General features: G+C 41.5%; 2 protein-coding genes across 3 annotated transcripts in view; both read right to left on the bottom strand.

The window, feature by feature from the left end:
• LOC141729855 (pancreatic alpha-amylase) overlaps nucleotides 1–19,637 on the bottom strand; it is a 54,349-nt gene extending 34,712 nt beyond the window's left edge. Inside the window, exon 1 of the mRNA XM_074546192.1 lies at nucleotides 19,513–19,637. The gene's annotated coding sequence lies outside the window, so the exon portion shown is untranslated. The remainder of the gene's footprint in view (nucleotides 1–19,512) is intronic.
• LOC113458622 (pancreatic alpha-amylase-like) lies at nucleotides 3,238–19,639 on the bottom strand. 2 transcript variants are annotated; one of them, XM_074546191.1, is made up of 11 exons: nucleotides 19,513–19,639; nucleotides 7,976–8,222; nucleotides 7,192–7,338; nucleotides 6,805–7,002; nucleotides 5,278–5,508; nucleotides 4,764–4,897; nucleotides 4,556–4,678; nucleotides 4,352–4,451; nucleotides 4,020–4,141; nucleotides 3,785–3,910; nucleotides 3,238–3,534 (listed from the first exon to the last, which is right to left on the bottom strand). In XM_074546191.1, the coding sequence occupies exons 2-11, from the start codon at nucleotides 8,144–8,146 to the stop codon at nucleotides 3,345–3,347; spliced, it is 1,542 nt and encodes a 513-aa protein (XP_074402292.1). In that variant the 5' UTR covers nucleotides 8,147–8,222; nucleotides 19,513–19,639; the 3' UTR covers nucleotides 3,238–3,344. The 2 variants fall into 2 exon arrangements, with proteins under 2 accessions (XP_074402292.1, XP_074402291.1); XM_074546190.1 differs by having other exon boundaries at nucleotides 7,976–8,194.
• Nucleotides 19,640–20,029: the final 390 nt, after the last annotated feature.

Raw genomic sequence — 20,029 nt, 5'->3', positions numbered from 1 at the left:
GCACAAAATCCCCCTCAGAAAATACCTCTTCCAAAGTCTCTTTACCTTGTTAGACCAGGCTGCTAAAGCTGAACACCGCTAGAGCAGAGGTTTAACATAGCAACATGCAAGTCAAGCTGATAAAAAATGTGTATGTGCTTTTCCTAAGACACAGAAAGTAAAAAAAAAAAAAAAATTAACTTTCTCTCAATCATGTCTTTAGTCAAAATATATGAATAATATTTTACCTTTTTTACTTATCAAGATGTTTAATTTGTAGATTTTTGAACAGTAGAGTTCTTCAACACCAATGCATCATGTTTTTGTGTTGAAATCCATGGCTTAGAAGTTCTTTGCTTATACAGAGATTGAATGCAAGTGGTTTAGCAGTACCAGTGTGACTCAGAACTACACACTCATTCAGGTGGGAAAGAAGGGAGATCCTTTTGCAGCAATCTCGAGTCCAGTCAACGTCAAGTCCAGTTCCTACTCAGAGCAAGGTCAATACTGAAATCCAACCATAACATTCGGGACTTTCTGAGGTTGTTAGGATCCTGGCTGTTCCTGCCAGAATGGTGTTCATGGTACCAAGGCTCCAGGCGTGGGCGAGCTGCATTTCATCCACTGCACAGCCTCAGTTCTTTGTGGGGCAGGGTTTTGGTAGCCAGGGGTTACAGGGCTGGCTTCTGTGAGAAATGCTGGAAGTTTCCCCTTCCAGAAGTTCAGGTGCCAGCTGGCCCCAAGGTGGACCTGCCACTGTTTCACCAAGGACAACGTTCCCTGTCCAGGAGCCTTTGGCCACAGTTCCTGTGCCCTGCCTGCTGAGGAGGGCAGCCGGAGAGGAGCTGTGCTGGGCACCTGGCACCCACACAAGGCCAGCCCCCCACAGCTATGCAGGCATACACACAACCTGAGACTGCAAAATGATTACTGATTCAGTAAAAATGACTTTTTGCAAAAAGAGAAAATTAATATTTAAAAAACGCTTTGTAAGGTAACTGCTTTCCGGAGCATAGGCAGTCATTTTCATTCTGGTGTTAATTTTTTTGTCAGAATAAAATACAAAACCAATGGATAATCCACGAAAAAATTCTCCTTTTCATATTTGACCACTAGATGATGCTGTGACTCATGAATGAAAAAAAAAAAATAAACAGAGAGGAAGACAAAAAGAAAAAAAATAGAAAAAAAAGATGAAATAAATGAACATAAGCTTAAATTTACAATGCATATCTGGAATCAGAATAATTACACAGCTAAATTCATGGTTTGGCCAATGAAAGTGAGCATCGTTTCTAACAGAAAATGAAATATTGCATTGTGCCAAAAAATTCTAAAATTTTACAATTCAGCAGATCTGTTGTGCCATCCTGTTATGCCCCAGCCAAACTCTTACCTTAAATTTGAACATTTCATAACATAATTTCAATATTACATTGAACACTGGAATAAAAAAATTAAGGCCTTAGTGTCATCACTTCACATAGCGTACTGTCATCACTTCACACAGAAGAGTAGCAATAGAAATTATAAAAATTAAGATTAACATTTCCTAGAACTAACATTCTTTTGAAAACTTAGAGATCAGCAGTAAGGTCGACTGTTACTCTGGGTTTAGTGAATTATCTGAAAGATCTGGTGTTGCTCTGGATGACACTTGCCTTCTTTATCATCTTTATGCTCAAATGATAAGGCAATGTGCCAAAATCCTGAAATAAGAGGAACATAACCCAAGGTCTGAATGCAATTTAGGTCCTTTCAAAGCAGTGGCCCACATCTGGATCACAAAATTTTACTTACACCTAAAGAAGAACTCTTATGATTGCTTTTTCTCCATTTTCTCTTTCATGCCACTGTGAAACGCAGAGCTGCCTGAACCTGCATTAAGGAAAACTCTCATTACACCCCAACATTCTTGGGAAGTGGATCCACATCTGTTCCCAGGCACAGACAACTCTCTCCATATTCAGCCTGTTGATTTATGGACACCTCAGATCCCTGTGTGGCATTTCAGCCATTTGCCACAGAAGCTCTGCGGCTTGGGGGTGGAGTTGCAATTTGGCATGTGAGCTGATTATTCCATTTGGGATTGGGCAATGTGTGAATAGCAAAGGATGGAATCCCAGTGTCTCAGGGGTAGAGCTGAGTGCAGGGCTGAAGGCAGCTCCTGTCAATTCCTGAGGGGCCCGAGGGCTCCCTGACCTGCCCCTCTGGGCAATGACCGGTTTGCCAGGGCCATGAACTCCCTGCCACAGGGGTGCCCAGGGCTCTGGCACCTCTCCATTGGTGCAGGGGCTGAGTGCACGGATCCAGGAGATGCTGGCCACAGCCAAGGAGGGAGACAGATGGGAGGGGCAGTGCTGGGCCAGGGACACTTCCCACACCCTGACTGCCCTGACAGACACTCAGAGCCCTTGGGCACACTGAGAGCCAATATCCACACCAACACCACAGAAAGGAAACTTAAAACTTGACCTCAAACTGGAACAACCTCCTTCCATTTTTCCCTCCGGAATGGGATGCAGTCACCACTTTTGGCCTAGCAGAGATTCTGCCTCACAGCAAGGCCTGCACACTTGCTTTTACCTCCGCATTTTCTCACAGCTGACAAGGGATTTGGGAAAGCTGCCCAACCTGTAGGGTGTTTGCTTATTTCTTTGAGATATTAGAGACTAAGGGTGTATAACACGCCAGAGGCAGGAATTTGCCATGCCTCAGCCAGTGGCACAAGGTGGAAGCAATGCCTGCATACATTGTGTGCTCTCAGGCACCTTCGGCACCCGCACAGGGAGCGTTTGCTGGCCTCAAACCACTGGGGCAAAGCATGCAAGAGCTCAGGCTCTGCTTTGTCCAGGCACAAGCTGACTGTGAAGCAGGAAACCTGCTGCTTTCACTGATGCCACAGGCTGGAATAACTGATTGGCACAGCCCAACTTCCCTCAGTGACCCAGACCCCAGGCTTGGTTGGTCATAAGGAAGGGATAAACTCTGTACGTAGGCACTGCTCATAGCTGACAGCCCACAAGGTGGCTGCTCTGGGATACAAGTGGGTGTGCATGGATCAGCCCTGGAAATCCTGAACTTTAGCTTAGCCATTTTACCTGGCTTGCATTCTTTTTTTATCCTCTCCAATGTTTTTCTTACACAGGAACCGGAGTGCTGCATTGCCTTAAATCCTATCACTGCATTGCCACTAGTTAGGAGGGGATAAAGTTACATCTAATTCATTAAGGGAAAAACATTACTCTCCAATTTGAATGCCATTTATTAGTCAATAGAGAGTCACTCATGCTCAAAAAGCAGGGAATAACATATGGGTGAAACAGTAATACACAGATCAAACAGAGGAGGCTGTTTCTTCCAAATTATAACTTGGCATCAACATGGATTGCAATAAATGGATCTTCAGCATCAGTATTAATCTGGAAATTAGCCATTCCATCACCAGAAACAAACACCTGCTTTCCAGTACATTGGTTGTTCTCCTTTTGTCCAGAAATAACATCACAGTAGGTACCAGCAGGCAGTCCAGTTTGCACATAGACATTCATATTCCTATCAGAAAATAAACATGATTTATGCATTGTTTTTAAAACAGGTATTTAAAAAAGTGTGTAAGATTTCTGAACATGATCTTACTTCTCTATTTGGAAGGATGTTGTTAAGAATAAGGTTTCTGATCCCATCCCTCCTACACACCCATTTTAGCTCTCTGGACCGAGCATGCACTCAAATAACTCAAGTTGGATTGCTGATGATGGATGCTATTGTTCTCTCGGGGACACTATTTGTGCCACTGACTTACCAGTCGTCATTGTTGAAGATGATGAAGCCTTTATTACCACGGCCAAAAGCCACTTGATTGCTGCCATTGTCCCACCAGTTGGAGAAAGGCTCACCATCCACCACGTTACGGAAGACGACCATGTTCCTGAAAACACAAGCCATGTCTGCCACTGCACCTGCAACACCTCTAAAGCCACATGGAGCGGGAAGCAAAAGCAACTGCTTTTACTTCTTGTTTCTCCCCAGTGCCCTACCTGATCTGACGCCAGCGATGTTCACAAACCCAGTCGTTGCCACAGGTCGTGTCTGGATTAATTGTAACGGTCTTTGTGGAGCCATCTGCGTTACTTGGGGGCCCAACCCAGTCATTGACGTCCTGTCATAAAAAGACAGGTTTATATCTTCTGACTGAAAATGTAGAGCACCCCTCTGGTCAACAAAGCTAGAGGGAACATCAAAGTTTCACTGCCTTCATCCAGCCCGGGACAGGGAAATCCCCTGACAACCTGAAATGCACTGGACTACTTCCCTGGCCCTGTTCTCACCCTTAATCCCCATGGATACATCTTCAGCATTAACAGCTCACCTTTCCATTTTCAAAATATCTTGGCCAGCGAAAACTTGACATCACACGTGTGACGCCATACGGATGGGCAAGCATGAAACCAACTGCCATTTTATAGAGCCTGTTTGGTGGACAAACAAGGAATGAGATGTGGTACCTGCCAGAGAACACACAGGCAAACAAGCAAAAGCAAGAAGCATCACCCACACAAGAGCAATCCCTCACCTGGCATCCCAGAAGGTCAGAATAGAAGCTCCACCAGCCCCGTGTCCTCTCTGGTTGTCGTGATTATCCACAAAGACCAGGGCTCTGTCAGAAGGCACAAAGCCCCAGCCTTCTCCCCAGTTCCTAAACAAAAACACAGACTTGAAGATACCCTGTCAACTGGTGTATCCAGTGAATCCTGGATAAGTTGCAGCACCTCCCTCCTTACTTTAAGTAGGCCATCTTTTCTCCATCCCACTTGCGGATCACTGTCCCCAGTTTGGCACCGTACTTGAATTCTGTCACTCGGCCATTTCCAAAGTACTCGCTGCCTTTGATGGGCTCTCCACCCAAGTCAATCACCTGGTACAAGAAAGAAAATCTGCATCCCTTCTTGTCTCACCAAGGCCAACAATGCTGTGTACAAAACTTAACAGGACCTCTTGCTTTAACCTTAAGAAAGTAATTATGTATTTGTGCTGTGTAGAGCAACAGAAACTCAAAATAAGACATGAGGGACACATGTAAAAACATGACTGACGAAAGGAAAGGTAGAGTTGATTGACAATCTGTTGTGGAGGCATTTTTAAATTCAAAACTGCCTATGTCTGCAGGGCTGCTCTAAGTAAATTGTGAGCTCCTTCTAGGGTAAGTTGGATGAAGTTGTATTGTTGCTTCTCTCTAGAAGGCAAAAGAGATACAAAAGACAAAGGCAAACATAAAGGAGAAAATGTGGAGATTACCTCCTGATAAATGAAAGGTTTAGTTCCTTCAGAAAACCATTGAGTGTTTAGATCATGCAGCTTGTCAAGAAATGCTCTTATGTCCCCAGGCCACATGTGCTTGGCAGCATCAAGTCGGAATCCTGCTACACCCATGTCAATGAGACGGTTCAGGTAGTCTGCAATCGTTGAGCGCACATAGTCCTTCTCCAGGGCCAGATCCAGAAGGCTGGACAAGCGGCAGTCTCGGACCTGGGCAACAGAAAAAAAAAAGATTTCTGTGTATTACACCAAAGGAGGGGCAGAAGTGGAGTGGTGGTTAATGAGGTTGTATTGGTTTGGGAAGAAGGGAGGGAGGGATATCCATAGTGAAGGTTTTGTGTTCACAAGTCACTGTTGCACATGATAAAGCCCTCGTGTCCTGGAGACAGCTGGAGACCTGCCTTCCAATGGGAATGGTGAATAAATTCTTGTTTCTCTTTGTTTATGTGTGTAGCTTTCTCTTCACCTATTAAACTGTCTTTATCTCAATCCATGAGTTTCCTCAGTTTTGCTCTTCCAGTTCTCTGCCCCATCCCACTGAAAGTAGGATGCTGAATGGTGTTTAGCTGCCAGCTGAGTTAAACCACAAGTTCTCTTTGGTGCCCAACATGGGACTCAAAGTGTTCGAATTAACAACGGCTATGATTAATGTGCTAGATGGAATTTACAGCTGTTACTGCAGTTTGGCCGATAATTGACAGGCTGCTGTGCTTGCCGTGGGGCTCACTGGCCTCACTGTGTATTAGAGTCGAGGGCTCATCAGCGGCTGCTCTGTGCTTGGGCTGCAGCTGCAGCCTGTGCTGCTGATCCCCTGACCCTGGGGCATTCTGATCCCGGCACTGGCCATGGCCTGGGCTGGCACCTGAGGGACTGCAGGGTCCGGCTAAGTCTAGGCCAGAGCAGGGGGAAGGGGAGGAATTCATTGCAACGTTAAACATGATGCTCTAGTCCAAAGGAACTGGGAGTGGACATTGTACTGGAAATACCTTTAATTTATTGTAATCCAGGATTTGAAATATGTCTTATAGGGATTACCACAGAAGAAGCCATCTGAACCCATGAAGTACAAGCCTTACATGAAGCAGTGTAAGTGCAGAAACATTATAATGTATTGCTGCAAAGAGGCTGAATGCAGAGCTTGAGAATAAACTGCTGCATATTCTTACTACAAAAACCAGTAAGTTGTGTAACTACAGCACCACCTTGCACTGCTGGCAGTTTTCCAAGGGGGCCCCTTGTAATGATTAGCTGAGTTTATAAACTATAAAAATGAGCTCACTCTGAGCGGAGCACATGGGCTCACTTCTGGAGCAAACATCTGCACATAGGTTCTTGATTCCTCAGTTCTTAGAATATTTTGGGCCACACATACCTATGGTCACTTCATTCACTTGTCAAGTGACTAAGCACAGGTTTTGTGAGGCACTACACCATTTGATTTTACTGTAGAGTAAACAGAACATGTCAAAAAAAAAAAAACCTGAAAACTTTTCCAGGGGAAGTTACCTGATAGATGTCATTATAACTTTCAATTTCTCCACTCCCAGTCTGACATTTGCCATCATTGAAATCCCAGCCAGAGTATGGGACAGCTGGAAAATCTCTGTTTCCAGCATTAAAATAGCTTCCACAGGTAGAATGTGTGCCTGAGCCACCTGCAGCCCCACACATATGGTTGACGACAGCATCCACATAGATACGAACCTGGAAAAGCAATGTGTGCATTTCAGTGTGTTTGTAGCAAACGTGAACTGACAGCCACTAATCACTATTCAGTGGATTATTTTTCCTTTCAGTTTCTTCTCAATTTACACCTCTTTTGAGGAAAGCAGCACCTTCCCTCAGCTGACACAGCACTTCTTGCCATATCAGGCAGATTTTCAAGGCACTTACTCCAACATCGTTGCATCTCTTCACCATGTCTTTGAATTGCTCTTCATTTCCTGATCGAGAGCAGATCTTGTAGCTAATGGGCTGGTATCTTTCCCACCAGGGTCTGTTTGGGCTGGTAATGACAAGATTTTCATTTGGAGGTGAAACCTGCAGATGAAATTATGTACTTTAATAAGAAATCAAATGGTTTTACTTCAACATTTTAAGGGCAAAATCTGCGCTCAGGACCTCTGCCCTCAGAGGAAAGTTAGCGCCCAACCCAGTCTCTCTCCCACAGCAGAAGTTCCGGTCAGTGAGATGTCTGTCTTGCACACTGGCAGGAAAGGCATTTTGGTTTGTTCCTGTGAGTTGCCCACATCCAGCATGGGTCTGCTTTCCAGGACATGGGCATGGAAGGGCCGAAGCCACAGGAATTATTTTTACTTGTAACTGTGACAGCCTTAGGAATGCCAAACCTCACTGCTTCCATTCTTCCTTTAGAACAAGGTAAAGAGATCTACCTTCTCCCTAGCTTTCAGGTAAAGAGCTTTATGCTCTACTTGGCTTTCAGGGGAAGCCTTTCAGCATGCCCCTTAGTAACTGATCTGCAAGATATACACCATCATTCACCCCTACAGGGCCCTGCAGAGTTAAGGTTGCTTCTAAAGCACTTAGTACTTCCTACCTTCCCTCCACAGCAGCAAAGTTACTTAGAGAAGACTGTCTCAAACTCAGGCATTATTAATCAAATGATTAATCAAATTTTACAATGCCATTTTCCTGCTACTCACAGGAAACAACTCACCTGAACTCCTCCAAATCCATAAGGAGCTAAGTAGCGTTCGCACTCCTCAGCAATGTCCTGCCAGCGCCATTCAAAGAGATGCACAATAGAGGTTCTCTTTGGGACAGTGTTGGGGTTGTACTGCCCCCAGCAAAGCCCTGCAGCTGCGAGGAGGAGGAGAAGGATCTTCATGGTGCCTTCAGTGTAAGGCTGTGGTCTCTTCACCAGCTATTTATGTGCCTGCAAGATGGCAAACTTCCTGTAGCAGCTGTCAAAATTCACATGGATCAATGCTATCAGTTATTATTTAGGTAGATAGATCAATATCATTCCTTGGGTTTGTTTTTTCTCCTGAATAACCCAACAGCTGAAGATAAAATACCTTTTCACATGATTATATGCCATCATAAACTGAGTGATCCATGAGCCTTGCACCCTAATCCAGAACTGCACTCTTTCAAATCACATAAACAAAGATACTTTATCAAAAATATTCCAAAATGTGGCAATCAGAAAGCTGCAGAAGCTGAACTGGTAGTACGACCATCCTCTTGGTCCTGGATGAGATAAACACAAGGCAACAACAAAATTGAAGACATCCTGTCTGGTCACTCTGACTGCTCTGGCAAAAGAAAGTCACAAGGACATTGCTGGTGACAGAATGATAACCAAGAAGATTGTGTTACTAAGGGAACGGGGGCAAAGGGGTCTGAGTGGAAAATTTTGGACAGAACTTGGAGACCTATAAATACTGGTAAACTGATGCAACAGAGAGCTTTGCTTGCATAGCATGGTCTGTTTCCCTCAATCCCCACGAATGGTGTCCCGTGTGAGGAACGACAATTCCCTATCTGGCTGTTCTAGGGATAACCCACAGAACTGAAATGTTGCTGAAAGGAAGCAGGAGCCAGCCAGCATCCATCCCTTCAGGTTTTGATGGTGAGCTTTGGGACATGGGCAGTAATATGTCTTCAGAAGAAAAACAGGTCTTTGAACTTATGTCTAAACTTTTAGAGAAGCCCAGAAAAACAGATGCTTCTCATTGACTTAAGCTGATTTTCACTGGGCAGAATCACATGTTAACGGGTTAAAGGCCAGCATGGCTTTCCCAGTAGAACTGTGGGATGAAAGGGGGCAATGAGAGGTGATAAGATTGCAGCTGATTTTGCACCTCTCTAGAGAGAGAGAAAAAGAGAAAATTAATATTTAATGAAGGCTTTATGTCAGGTTACTGCATAAGCAGCCATTTCCTTTATGCTGCTAATTTTTTGTCAGCATAAAATACAAAAACAATGCATAGTCCATTCACCAAGAATTCTCCTTTTCATATCTGACCACTAGATGATGCTGTGACTCCTAATTGCCAATGATACTGTACTGTCACTATTTTGGTTTATTTAATGGAACTCTGTAGCATTTTTAATATGAAAAGTTGGTGTTTTCTTTTTCTTATATGCATTGTAGCTGTAAGCACATATAGGCTGGTTAGTTTCTATAAAAATCCATATAGATCAGACATCTGAGCAATAACTCTTTCTAACAGTATGGGGAAATTCACATTATTTTTGAGGCTGTTCTGATGTTCTTCTCTCTAGGTGCCGATGTGGACTGCTTTGAGTAAAGACTTCTGCAAAAAGGGGAAAGTATACTGAGAAGAGACTTGAGATATCTAATTCAGGTTTATATTCATAGTCCTTTCTGTTTTTCTGTGCTACATAGTTAGAATGGGGGGTTTAATTTCAGTTGTGTAATTTACTTTCTGTGCTGTAAGAGCATTTGGAATTAAGGAGGACATATCTGTTTAGCAATTACTGCTAAAAAATGGGTGATCTTATTTATTTGCATAGGGATTATTCCTGTTTTCTGTTTCCACAAGTCATCAGACACCATTGTACTGATGATCTTCTCAAAGTGATTTCAAGAGAACAGCATTCTTTCATGTGAGCTAATTATTTTTCACCATTTGCCATTTCTATGAACTCCTGCAAACACATTTTATTTTTTGCAGCAGTCCTTCCATCTTCTTATCAGAAATGTTAATACAAGAAGGCTGTACTGATTGCAGCAGACAAAGCAATACTCAGCCAGCTACCTTCTGTACAGAAGTGCTAAAGGCACAGCTCCATTCAGGTGATCCCCATATGTCAAAACCAGAGGAGGAATGAAAACAGCTTATACAATTCAGAACAGCTTGCAAGCTAGGTCAGTGCCAGTCAGTTCCAGCAGAAAAGAGCTTTGGAACCAGCTTAATATCTGCCTTTCCCACTTTTAGACATGCATGTAGCACACTTCTGCCAGTCAGAGATCTGGATCTTATTTTCAATATGTAAGCAAGGAAATTACACTCTCTGAGAGGTAAGGAGTACATAAAGCTTGTTTTTCTCTCACTGAAATGGCATCTGCCACTCACACTGGGGTCTGATTGGGAAATGCCTGCATGACACTGCAATTGCAACTTCACTGGGACATTGTTCTATCCACAGCAGGCTCTGAGGTGAGGGATTATTCACATTCATTTTAAAAGTAAGCTTCATTTTTGCAAACTCATTAACAATTGTACTGAAACTGAGCTCCTGTCACATAACTGTGCTAACTCTCATTTTCAACATGTTTTTACTAATTTACTTGGAGATAGGCTTGGACAAAATCACCAGGTTGCAGTAATTCTGCTGAATACATAGGGTAATACTCATTTTACTCCCAGATGCAAACTCAGTGTCACCTTCAAAAACACCTAATACTGCCTTCCAATAAAAGATATTATATACTTATATAGGCAACAAGTACCTGAAGTTTAAAACTCCTCAAGAGAAGAACTTACCATTAAAAGTTGCTGAAAATACTGTGCCACTGTGCCCAGCCCATGCCCACACAGCTGCAGTGTCCCTGCAGTAACTCATTCTCATGGGGCAGCACCACAGAAAATCCTCTGGCTTTCTTCAGCCTTAACTAGAGACCAGCCTTTGCTTCCAAGACTCACAGCAGTGGTTAAAAGCCACTTGTTTTTCTTCTTCTACCCCATGACCAGGCAGTTTGTACCCTTGTTTCACCAACAGTCCCACTGATATCCAGGTACTGTGTGCAGTGTTGGTAAGATCAGCAGTAAGAATATATTCATGAATTTATTCTGGTCTTAAAACTACTGGTATACAACTGCAAGGACTAAAATTGATACAAGAGGCTTCATCACCATAATTTCCATTTTAAAAATATATATTTCCCAAACTGAGGAGTCTTATATTGTAAGATACTCCACAGACTCCTATTTTGTTTGAGTGATTTTTTTAAAACTTTGTGTCTCAACTCTATTTTTTACGAAGTAAAGTATTTTGTAAGAAGTACATCTACTTCTTCTCTGACAGAATTTCATTGGTGAGAATTTCATTCTTCTTGTAGAAGAATCTTCCCTGCTGCAAAGAGAATTTCCTTTGATAACTTTAAAAGTCTTCTAGAGATTTATTAACTTGAATTACAGCAGCTCACTTATCACAAAGGCTTTCTGTCAATCACAGAAAAGGATAACAAATTTCATATGGGAATGAAGTGGACTCCCCACTTTTACTGCTACATAGAAGAGCTCAAACAATCATTAATATCTGATGTGTACATCTACACCTTATATATTGTGCCAAAGTCAGCCTAAAGATTGGAATCAGGTCTTATTTAAAAGGAGAAGTATAAGAGAATGAGAAGAGACTATTTTAAGCCAAACAACAAAACATAAGGGTTTTTACTAGTGGCTAAATTCTTTCCACTGCAGAGTGTCTATAAAATTTACTTTGCAGCTCCGCTTCATTTAAGACACAACTATAAATGGCTGTATTTCCCCCTAGCACATGTTTGTTGTACCCTAATTAGTGTTTTTATCTAGTGTGTTATTATTCTGCTTCCACTGAATACGAGCATGACTGCTTTGAAAGGCTTTCAAGTGCACACTCTCCTAAGTCCACTTTTTCGCCTAGATTTTATAAAAGAAATTATGTCATGTTTATATTATGATATTTAAGTAATAATTTTCCTCCCAAGACAAACATTCTTTTTCTATATAAAAAAACTCTGGGCCTAACCAACTTGTTTATACATTTAGGACAGTTATTTTTGTAGTGCAGTTTTAATAAAATCTATGCAGTGAAGCATGGCATTGCCTTCATCTGTGTGCCTCCAGAATGATCTGGAAGAGGTCTGTAAGTGAAAGATCATCATCTTAGTAATTCTTTTTTCCTATAAATACTTGTCAGATCAGGCTACCTTAGGCAAGGCCACTCCATGGAGTTTCATGGTATCCCAGTGTTACCCACAGAGTGCTCCCTGTGCCCAAAGCTCCCACGGGCTGGGGCTGGGCACTCTGCCTCAAGCAGAGCCCCTTGGGAGCAGGCTGCAATCCCACGAGTCCCATTAATCACTGCCTGGATTGAAGTCTGAGCATTCAATATGGCTCAGATCACAAAGCCACCAGGAAAGCTGCAATTTAAATTTACTGTTCATCAAAGGAGAATGTGCAGATGGCATACTCTGTCTAGAGGATCACTGGAATTTCCTACTCTTAGTTCCTTAATTTAGGAGGAAGAAAAACTGCCTTTTTAGTTACTAAAGTAGCCTTTGCATCTGCTATAGGGATATAGCAGTGAGATGAAATGGTGGAACAAAGGGAAACAAGGCACTGTTGAACACAGCCTTGGGACCATGGCAGTCAGGAGGCCATAAAAAGCCTTTGACAATCTGAATGACAAAGAAAAGTTTGGAAATGTAGAAACTTTGGCTGTTGTGGTTTGATCCCTGTCATAGAAAAAGAATTTGTAATAAACCTGATATCTCAATTGCTTCACATAGTCGGAAAAAGAACCCCAAACAAACCCCAATCTCATATTCAGCAAAATGTTTGGACCAGAAAGCTGTAAACATGAATGCTGGGGGAGTGGGAAATGAATGATTTGCTTCCTGCGAGAGCTGCCCCTTGCTGCTGTAACAACAGGGATAAGAGGAAGCTGCTTTGGTGCTACTTCCAAGAGCTGTGCTGAGGCAGAGCTTCACTGTCCCTGTGTGGCTGTAGTCAGGTGCTGTTGAGGGGCTTTGGTTTGCAGAGATTTTTTTTTCTGGTAGTGTTGTGGGGTTTTTTTCCTTTTGCCTAATTTTTTATTGTTGGTTTGGTTTCTGTTTGTTTTTTTTTTTTTTTTTTTGTTATTTTTAATTTTTATTGTTTGCTTGGCTTTGTGGTTTATATTTTTCTTTTTTTCCACACCTATCCCCTTTTTTTGTAAATCAGTTCATCAGTGTAGAAAATACATCACAAAGCCTGCATGGGGTTCATGAAGCCTCCTATTAATGTCTCTGATTTGTACTCCCAGATGGACAGGACCAAATAGCAAATCCTTATTTACATTTTGCATATGCATTAGTTAGTGGAGAAAACTTGTCTGCTCTGAAAGAAGCACATCTGTCAAATGCTGCATTTACTGCAGAGCATTCTTCTAACTTATTACCTATTCTAGAACTTAAGCCCAGAAATACACCAAACCAAACCAAACCAAACCAAACCAAACCAAACCAAACCAAACCAAACAAGATGGCATTTTCCTTTCTGCTTATTCAGCAATAATTTTGGCAAGAGAAAATTTACATGAATATTTTAAAGAGGAGGAGCTTCGGGTTTATACACCTAAGATTCAAATAAGGGAGAGCTTGGCATTTTATTCCACACCCAACCCCCCACTTCTCCTCAATCCTCTAAGTGCAGTGACCTTTCTTGGATTTCACTAAGAGTATATAATAAATTATTACTGCTCTTATAACTCCTGAGATTTTTCTCTCTCCCTTTCACTTGCAGTAAAATTCTTCTGATGCATTTTGTGAGGAAGTGGCCTGAGGAAGTGCTTGATTTAGGGACAGATGAAGTCATAAATCTTCATTCATCAAGGATAGGCATGAAGTAGTTCTACTGAAGACAACTGTCAGGGATTTCCTAGAGGAAGGAGACAGGGGAATTTGTAGTGAGATCTACAACTAGGAGGTTCAGTGAGAGCCTGAGAAGAAGGGTAGGAAAAGAAGGGCAAAATTAGCTGAAAACCTGAAGAGAAAATAGAATAGAAAATCAAGAACAGAAAGATACAAATAAAATCTAATAAATATTAATTACCACTGCATAATGAGAAGATAGACTGAAGACTAAGGACAAGCTGCACAAGAGTAAGCCTCAGTGGGCAGCCTCTGGCCATCAGGAAAGGCAAGGTAGGAGCTGGAAAAAATGGAGCAGCCAGGGCACAACCCCACAGCACCTGAGCAAGGTGAGCAGGAAACCTCCAGAGAGAGCTCCCACACCCAACTAAGAGTCCACATCACAGGACAAGGTCACTGTGGTGATACAGCTCTGCCATGGAGAGACAGCCAGCCCCGCACACCAGGATCAGTTCCAGGATTGCCAGGCAGCTCCACAGCACTGCAACAGTCCCAGGTGAAGTCTGCAGGTTGAGGCCCAAAGCAAGGAGCTCAGTGGCCAAGGACTGGTGTGACCAGCACTGATCTAGCCCAGCATCCCTCCAGCAGTGCTGCCCATGCCACTGAAAGCCAAAGCTCAGCTTTAAAACAGCCCCTGGGCCTATGGACAGGTGGGTGAGTGGAGGCTCCAGCTGAGGCTGGTCACAGCCCTTAAAGCCTATTGGTGCCTTGAGGGCTCTGACACCAAGAGGACACAAGCACAGTGACCTCAGCATTCTGTAAAACCTTTAAAATGTACCATCTACCTTCAGAATATGAAAATCTACTTGATAACTAATTGTTACATTTGGCACAAATAAGTACCCCACCTGGCAATTTAAAATGAATTTGGTGTGCAGCAAGAATGCTTCAAAGGAGCTAAAAAATGGAGCACATATCAAATGACGCTGCTGGAAAGATGACACTAGTAACTGGAACTGCATACAAGTGCAAGTTTCAGTCATCTGTTTTCTTTTGTGGCCTCTCCGTGAACATTACAAGCAAACATGCTCTGCTGTGTTCCCTGTGCCAGCCCAGTGCTCCTACTGTCCCACCACATGGGGTTTCTGCTTGCTGCTCTGGCTGTGAGCTGACCCCACAAGAGCAGGATCCTTTTCCTTTCTTTAACATGTGCCTGAGATGCTGCTGCTTTTCCTTGCCCTGGAGATTTATAACACAGAGCACTTTTTAGTAGCTTTTCTTCCTGAATTGGCTTTAGGGATCATGGAGTTAGTCTTTAACACCTCAAATAGATACCTATGAACATTAATATTTATTATCATTTTGAATGCAGGGTTTGCAGAGTGCCTAAGTTGGGTGTCTATATGTTAAAAAGGCACTTAGGATATGTGAAAAATAGGTATTTTGTGTCAAATGTCTTTGACATTGAGTAGGCCTCAGGAATAGCAAACTAAAAATTTCATTAATTTTTTTTACCAAAAAGTTCATTATTCTATTAAACATTTCTTCTTTCATTTTTTTAAACTTTGGGTAAGCCCTGGGAATGTGAAACTAAAAGTTTCTCTGATATTTTCACCAAAAGCTTTCTATTCTAAGTATGTAAACATTTTCTCTTCTTTTTCCTTCAATTCTAATAAAGGTCATATTGGTGCATGCTGAATAAACTATAAGTATTTCCTGTGAGTTGAATTTTATTTCCGAAGTTGCTGACCTGACTTCTGTGTATGACTGGATCAGAGAACCATCTGGGAGACATCTGTGAAGCTGTAACATCTCCCAGACAGAGAACATATCCCACAGTTCAAATGCAAAAAGATGAGGTAACCTTCCACTTCTGTGGAAGTTTTCTTTAATAAATAGCGAGCAGTAAATAATAAAACATTGAGCAAGTTGCTTGGATTCTGTCCATAACAGTGCCTAAGATCCACTTATTAATTTGGTGACCTTGTATTTGAATACAATAAACAATAGCTCAACATATTTGTTGCATATCTGTCTCACTTTTTTATAGTCACTGTTTTTAGCTATCCCAACACTCTTCAAAAGATTAGTATTTCAGAAAGCAACCATACAGATTTTAACATATTTATTCTAAAATGTTTACTGGTTCTCCAGCTGTATTTTTATAATTTATAGTAGTCTTAGTTTATCTATCCATCTATCTATCTAAGAAATGCATACAACACACAATACAAGAAAAAAAAAAAACAACAAAACTCCCTTCATTAAAACAGAGTCTCCGTAAATGCTGAGTTTTAGAAAAATAGCCAGTGGAAAAAGAGTCTCTGATAATTATATTTCTACTTTATACCCCAACTCTCTGTAGACAAATTCATGCCTTTTCATTCTAAATCCATTTATTTGACTTGAATTATTCTAGTATTATAGACGTGCTCTAGTTGGAAAACCAGAAAGTGCCCTACACTGCAGACAGTGTAAAGCTCAGAATGAGTCATAACTTTCAAATTCCAACTCTAGGTTTCAAGTTAAGGAAATGTACTTTTTTCCTTGAGTATATTGTTTATATTGTTTATTAACATGCCCTAAACCACAGTTTTTGTGCATTTAAATCCCTCACCATTGAAGAAGAAAAATTTCCAGTGAATATCACTGAACTAGAGTAATTCTCTCCTGAATTGTACTGCAAAATAAAACTGTCATTGGTACTTAACACTGTGGTTCTAAGGAACATCAGGAATGGCTTTGCCAGCTATGGATGTTACCATTAAACATAGAATTTTTAAAGTACAATATAACACATTATATAGCCATGTTTGCTTGGCTATCAAGATATGGAAACGAGTCACAGGAATTGTTTTAGTAATTGTACTTCTGTATGATTAAATAAAAGTAAATCCAAAATTAAGATCTTTCAAATAGTTTGATATATAAAAGTACTTCTTTTATTACTTAGAATGTGCATACTGCAAATTCATTCAATGATGAGATAAATAAAAGTAATTCACTGAGGCCTAATAATAGTGAAATAAAAATGGTATGTAATTCTATGTTATTTTACAGCTGGTATTACAGTAAATCAGAGTTAAGCAGGAGTCTAGAAAGCTTTATACCTTGTGTTGGTGCTGCATTACTAGAAAACAGGGGAACAGGCAGTATTTGATTTTCACCTTACTGATAATCTCTTCTGCCTCCTGGTAAGTATTTAGCTGGAAAGGGTGAGTACAGGAGTGGGATGTGATCAGCCCTCAGCCCCAGCACTGCAATGTCCTGGCCATTCACTAGACTGAGCAATCTTCCCGGAGTTTCTCAATTACTCTGGACAGCTGTGCTTTCCATGATCATTAGATTGTGCTAAGCCACTCTTTTGTGCACTGTCTAGTACAGGCTGTACTTGTAAAATTTATTTTTAAAACACTCAGAAAATGGCCTCTGCTCTTGTAATTCAGCAAAATCATGCTACAGATAACAAGTCATCTGAAGTTTGCAATAGGTCTTTATCTTGCTTTAATATAGGATTGAATTGCCACTGAACTTGGCTGCTTTTGCATCAAAAATCCAGTAAAACAATATATTCTAGTCCATGCAGGAAAAAAGCTGGTTTTCCCTTCCTTTGTGCTGCAGGCATCCAGAATTGACAGGATATTGGGTTTGTGGGCTTGCCTAGATTAACGTCACATCTGAGAACTGAGGAAGGCATCAGGAAACAGTTATCTGAGTGAAACCATACATAAAAGATAACATTTTCTAAAATGTAGCATCAGCTAAAAATCTGCTAAGAAAGTTGCATCTTGCTGATGATTCTCTTTTGCTGACCAGGTACATAGCAACAAAGATCAAAGATGTCTCAGCAATCTGGAAAGAGCTGCTGCAAATAAAACTCATCCATCAAATCCAGCACAGTTTAAGGCAGCTGGCTCTGAGACAAGTATCTGCACAAGGTACAAGACAGCAGGAAATCAGTGCCTTAGATGTGCAAGACAAATAGTGCTATAGCAGTGAGTTTGTGACAGGCACACTGAGTGTGAGCCAGGGCCATGGACAGGCAGCAAAGCCTGGTGCTGCCACTGTTTATCTTATTTACAAATAAACAGGAAAATGCCTCTGACCTGTAAGGTCTGTTCATACCAAGTCCTTGCATCTTCACTCCCTTCTCAGACCTTCTCTTCTCCAGCTTGCTCACCTTGCCAGGTTGTGAGACCAGCTCTGAAATGAGGCCGTGGTCCCACCACTGGATCTGCACAGGGCAGAGCCCCATACAGGGGCTGGGAGACTGAAGCTGCTCAGCCTCATCCACTGTCCATTGAAATATAACAAGTTCCTTCCATCACTTTTAGTGACTTTTTGAAAACTTGTATGTAATTTAAATATGCTGAATCAATACTTCCTTTTCCATTGTTTTCTAGAACCTCTCACAGTCAGTTCCAGTCTGCAGGAGTTGCTTAGAGATGAGTCAGCAGTATCATGTAAAGGGAGCTTCAACTTGAGGCTCCCAATATTGAATATTCACTAGAATGTCCAGTCTTATCTACAGATCAAGATAGTATGAATACATTGAATAAAACTTTGGGGAAGTCCTACAAAAAATGTTTATTATGAACATTTTTTTTTATATTTCTTTTTCTAATAAATTTTACCTTATCTTTAATAAGTCTACCAGGGTGCAGTGAGGTTTCTTATCTCTTTAAAATTAGTTATGTGATAATATTGTAATCTCAATGGGACTGTATATATGTGCATTGACTTGTCTTTTGTTCAGAATTGAGTATTTAATCTGTAAAGTGGTAATGTTTTTGCTTTAATGTTTATCCTGAGTTAGACTTCTCCACTTTTTCAAAGTAAAACCTGATTTATCAATTCCAGCACATACCATAGAGAAGCAAGAATCTCCTGGCAAAACTGAGCTTATAAAGAGCAGGCAAGTAGAGCCTCCTGGACACAGGGATAATCTTTAAATTGTTTGTATAACACGAAGAATGTAAATAAGCCCTATATTTTACTCAATATGAACATTGAGTCAATAGAAAGTTGTAATAGAAGACATGGCAGCAATCTCTAATTAAAAACTATTGCATTAGAGAAAGACATTACATTTGTCACATACCATCCCCTCTTTCTGACTGTTTTTTGACTGTGGATTATATCAGACCACTGGCCAGGCACAGTACACAAGGATTGAGACACTGAGATGTCCAGAGGGTGTCAGTAAGCAGTGCTGATTCACTGAAACTCTTATCCCTGGATGTACCTTGCAAAAGCCACCAAAATCCATGCAAATCACCACATGAGAAAATGTCCCTCCCAACAACACATGACAGCCCCACCCATTCTCCTAAGTCCAACATCAAAGATATTCCATTTATGTCAGCTGAACAAGTCCTGCAGCTGTCACCAGGGCTGGATCAGACTCAGTGCCCTGCTAAGGAATTGATGCAGAGATTAGCAAGAGTTATTCTTTAGCCTGGATCATATTTGTAGCTGTTAACATAATCGTATTTTCTGACCCCAAACCACATGTGTGGAATTTCAGCAGTGCCAGAGCACAGCTATGGCCCAGCTTTCCTGCTCTGCCCAGCTGGCACCACACTCCAGCCATGGGCAGAGCTCCAGTCAGTGTGGGCACAGCAGTTCTGCAGGATTGCCACACATTACACTCATTTAATGCTTACCCATGCTACTGCTGCCTCAGAAGTGGGAGCAAGGAAATTCTTGTTTCTGTAGTTCTCTTCATGCTCAGTTTGGGCTGAACAACAGCAAGGGCCACAGCACTGCTCCATTCCTGACAAGATTTCATCTGGGCAGGGAGGACACCAGCACCTCATTAAAACAATGACTTTTTTTAAAGTTCTCTTCACAAAACTATCCATTTATTATGAAGCACCTCACACTTTACAACATATATCACTTAGGAAGTGTGAATACAATATAGCCTCTTTATTTTTGATATTCTGTGAGCTGACATCTTCGGCTGATGAAGATGTCTGAGACATCTTCGTAGAAGCAAATGTATGATTTTGTAGTAGATGTGTTCTGTAAGATTTCACTGATTATTTAACACTAATAGTCCACTCTATACAACCAGTGCATTACATTCTCTGTATTCTTGCTTCAGAATGATCTCTGAGCTATTTAAAACCACTTATCTTTGTTTTCTCCCCATCTTTGGGGCACTCCCTCTGCTTGAGG

Source organism: Zonotrichia albicollis, chromosome 8 (genome assembly GCF_047830755.1).
Source record: "Zonotrichia albicollis isolate bZonAlb1 chromosome 8, bZonAlb1.hap1, whole genome shotgun sequence".
Lineage (NCBI taxonomy): Eukaryota > Metazoa > Chordata > Aves > Passeriformes > Passerellidae > Zonotrichia > Zonotrichia albicollis.
Note: the sequence above shows the minus strand (reverse complement) of the source record. Positions and strands in the feature narration are given on the sequence as shown.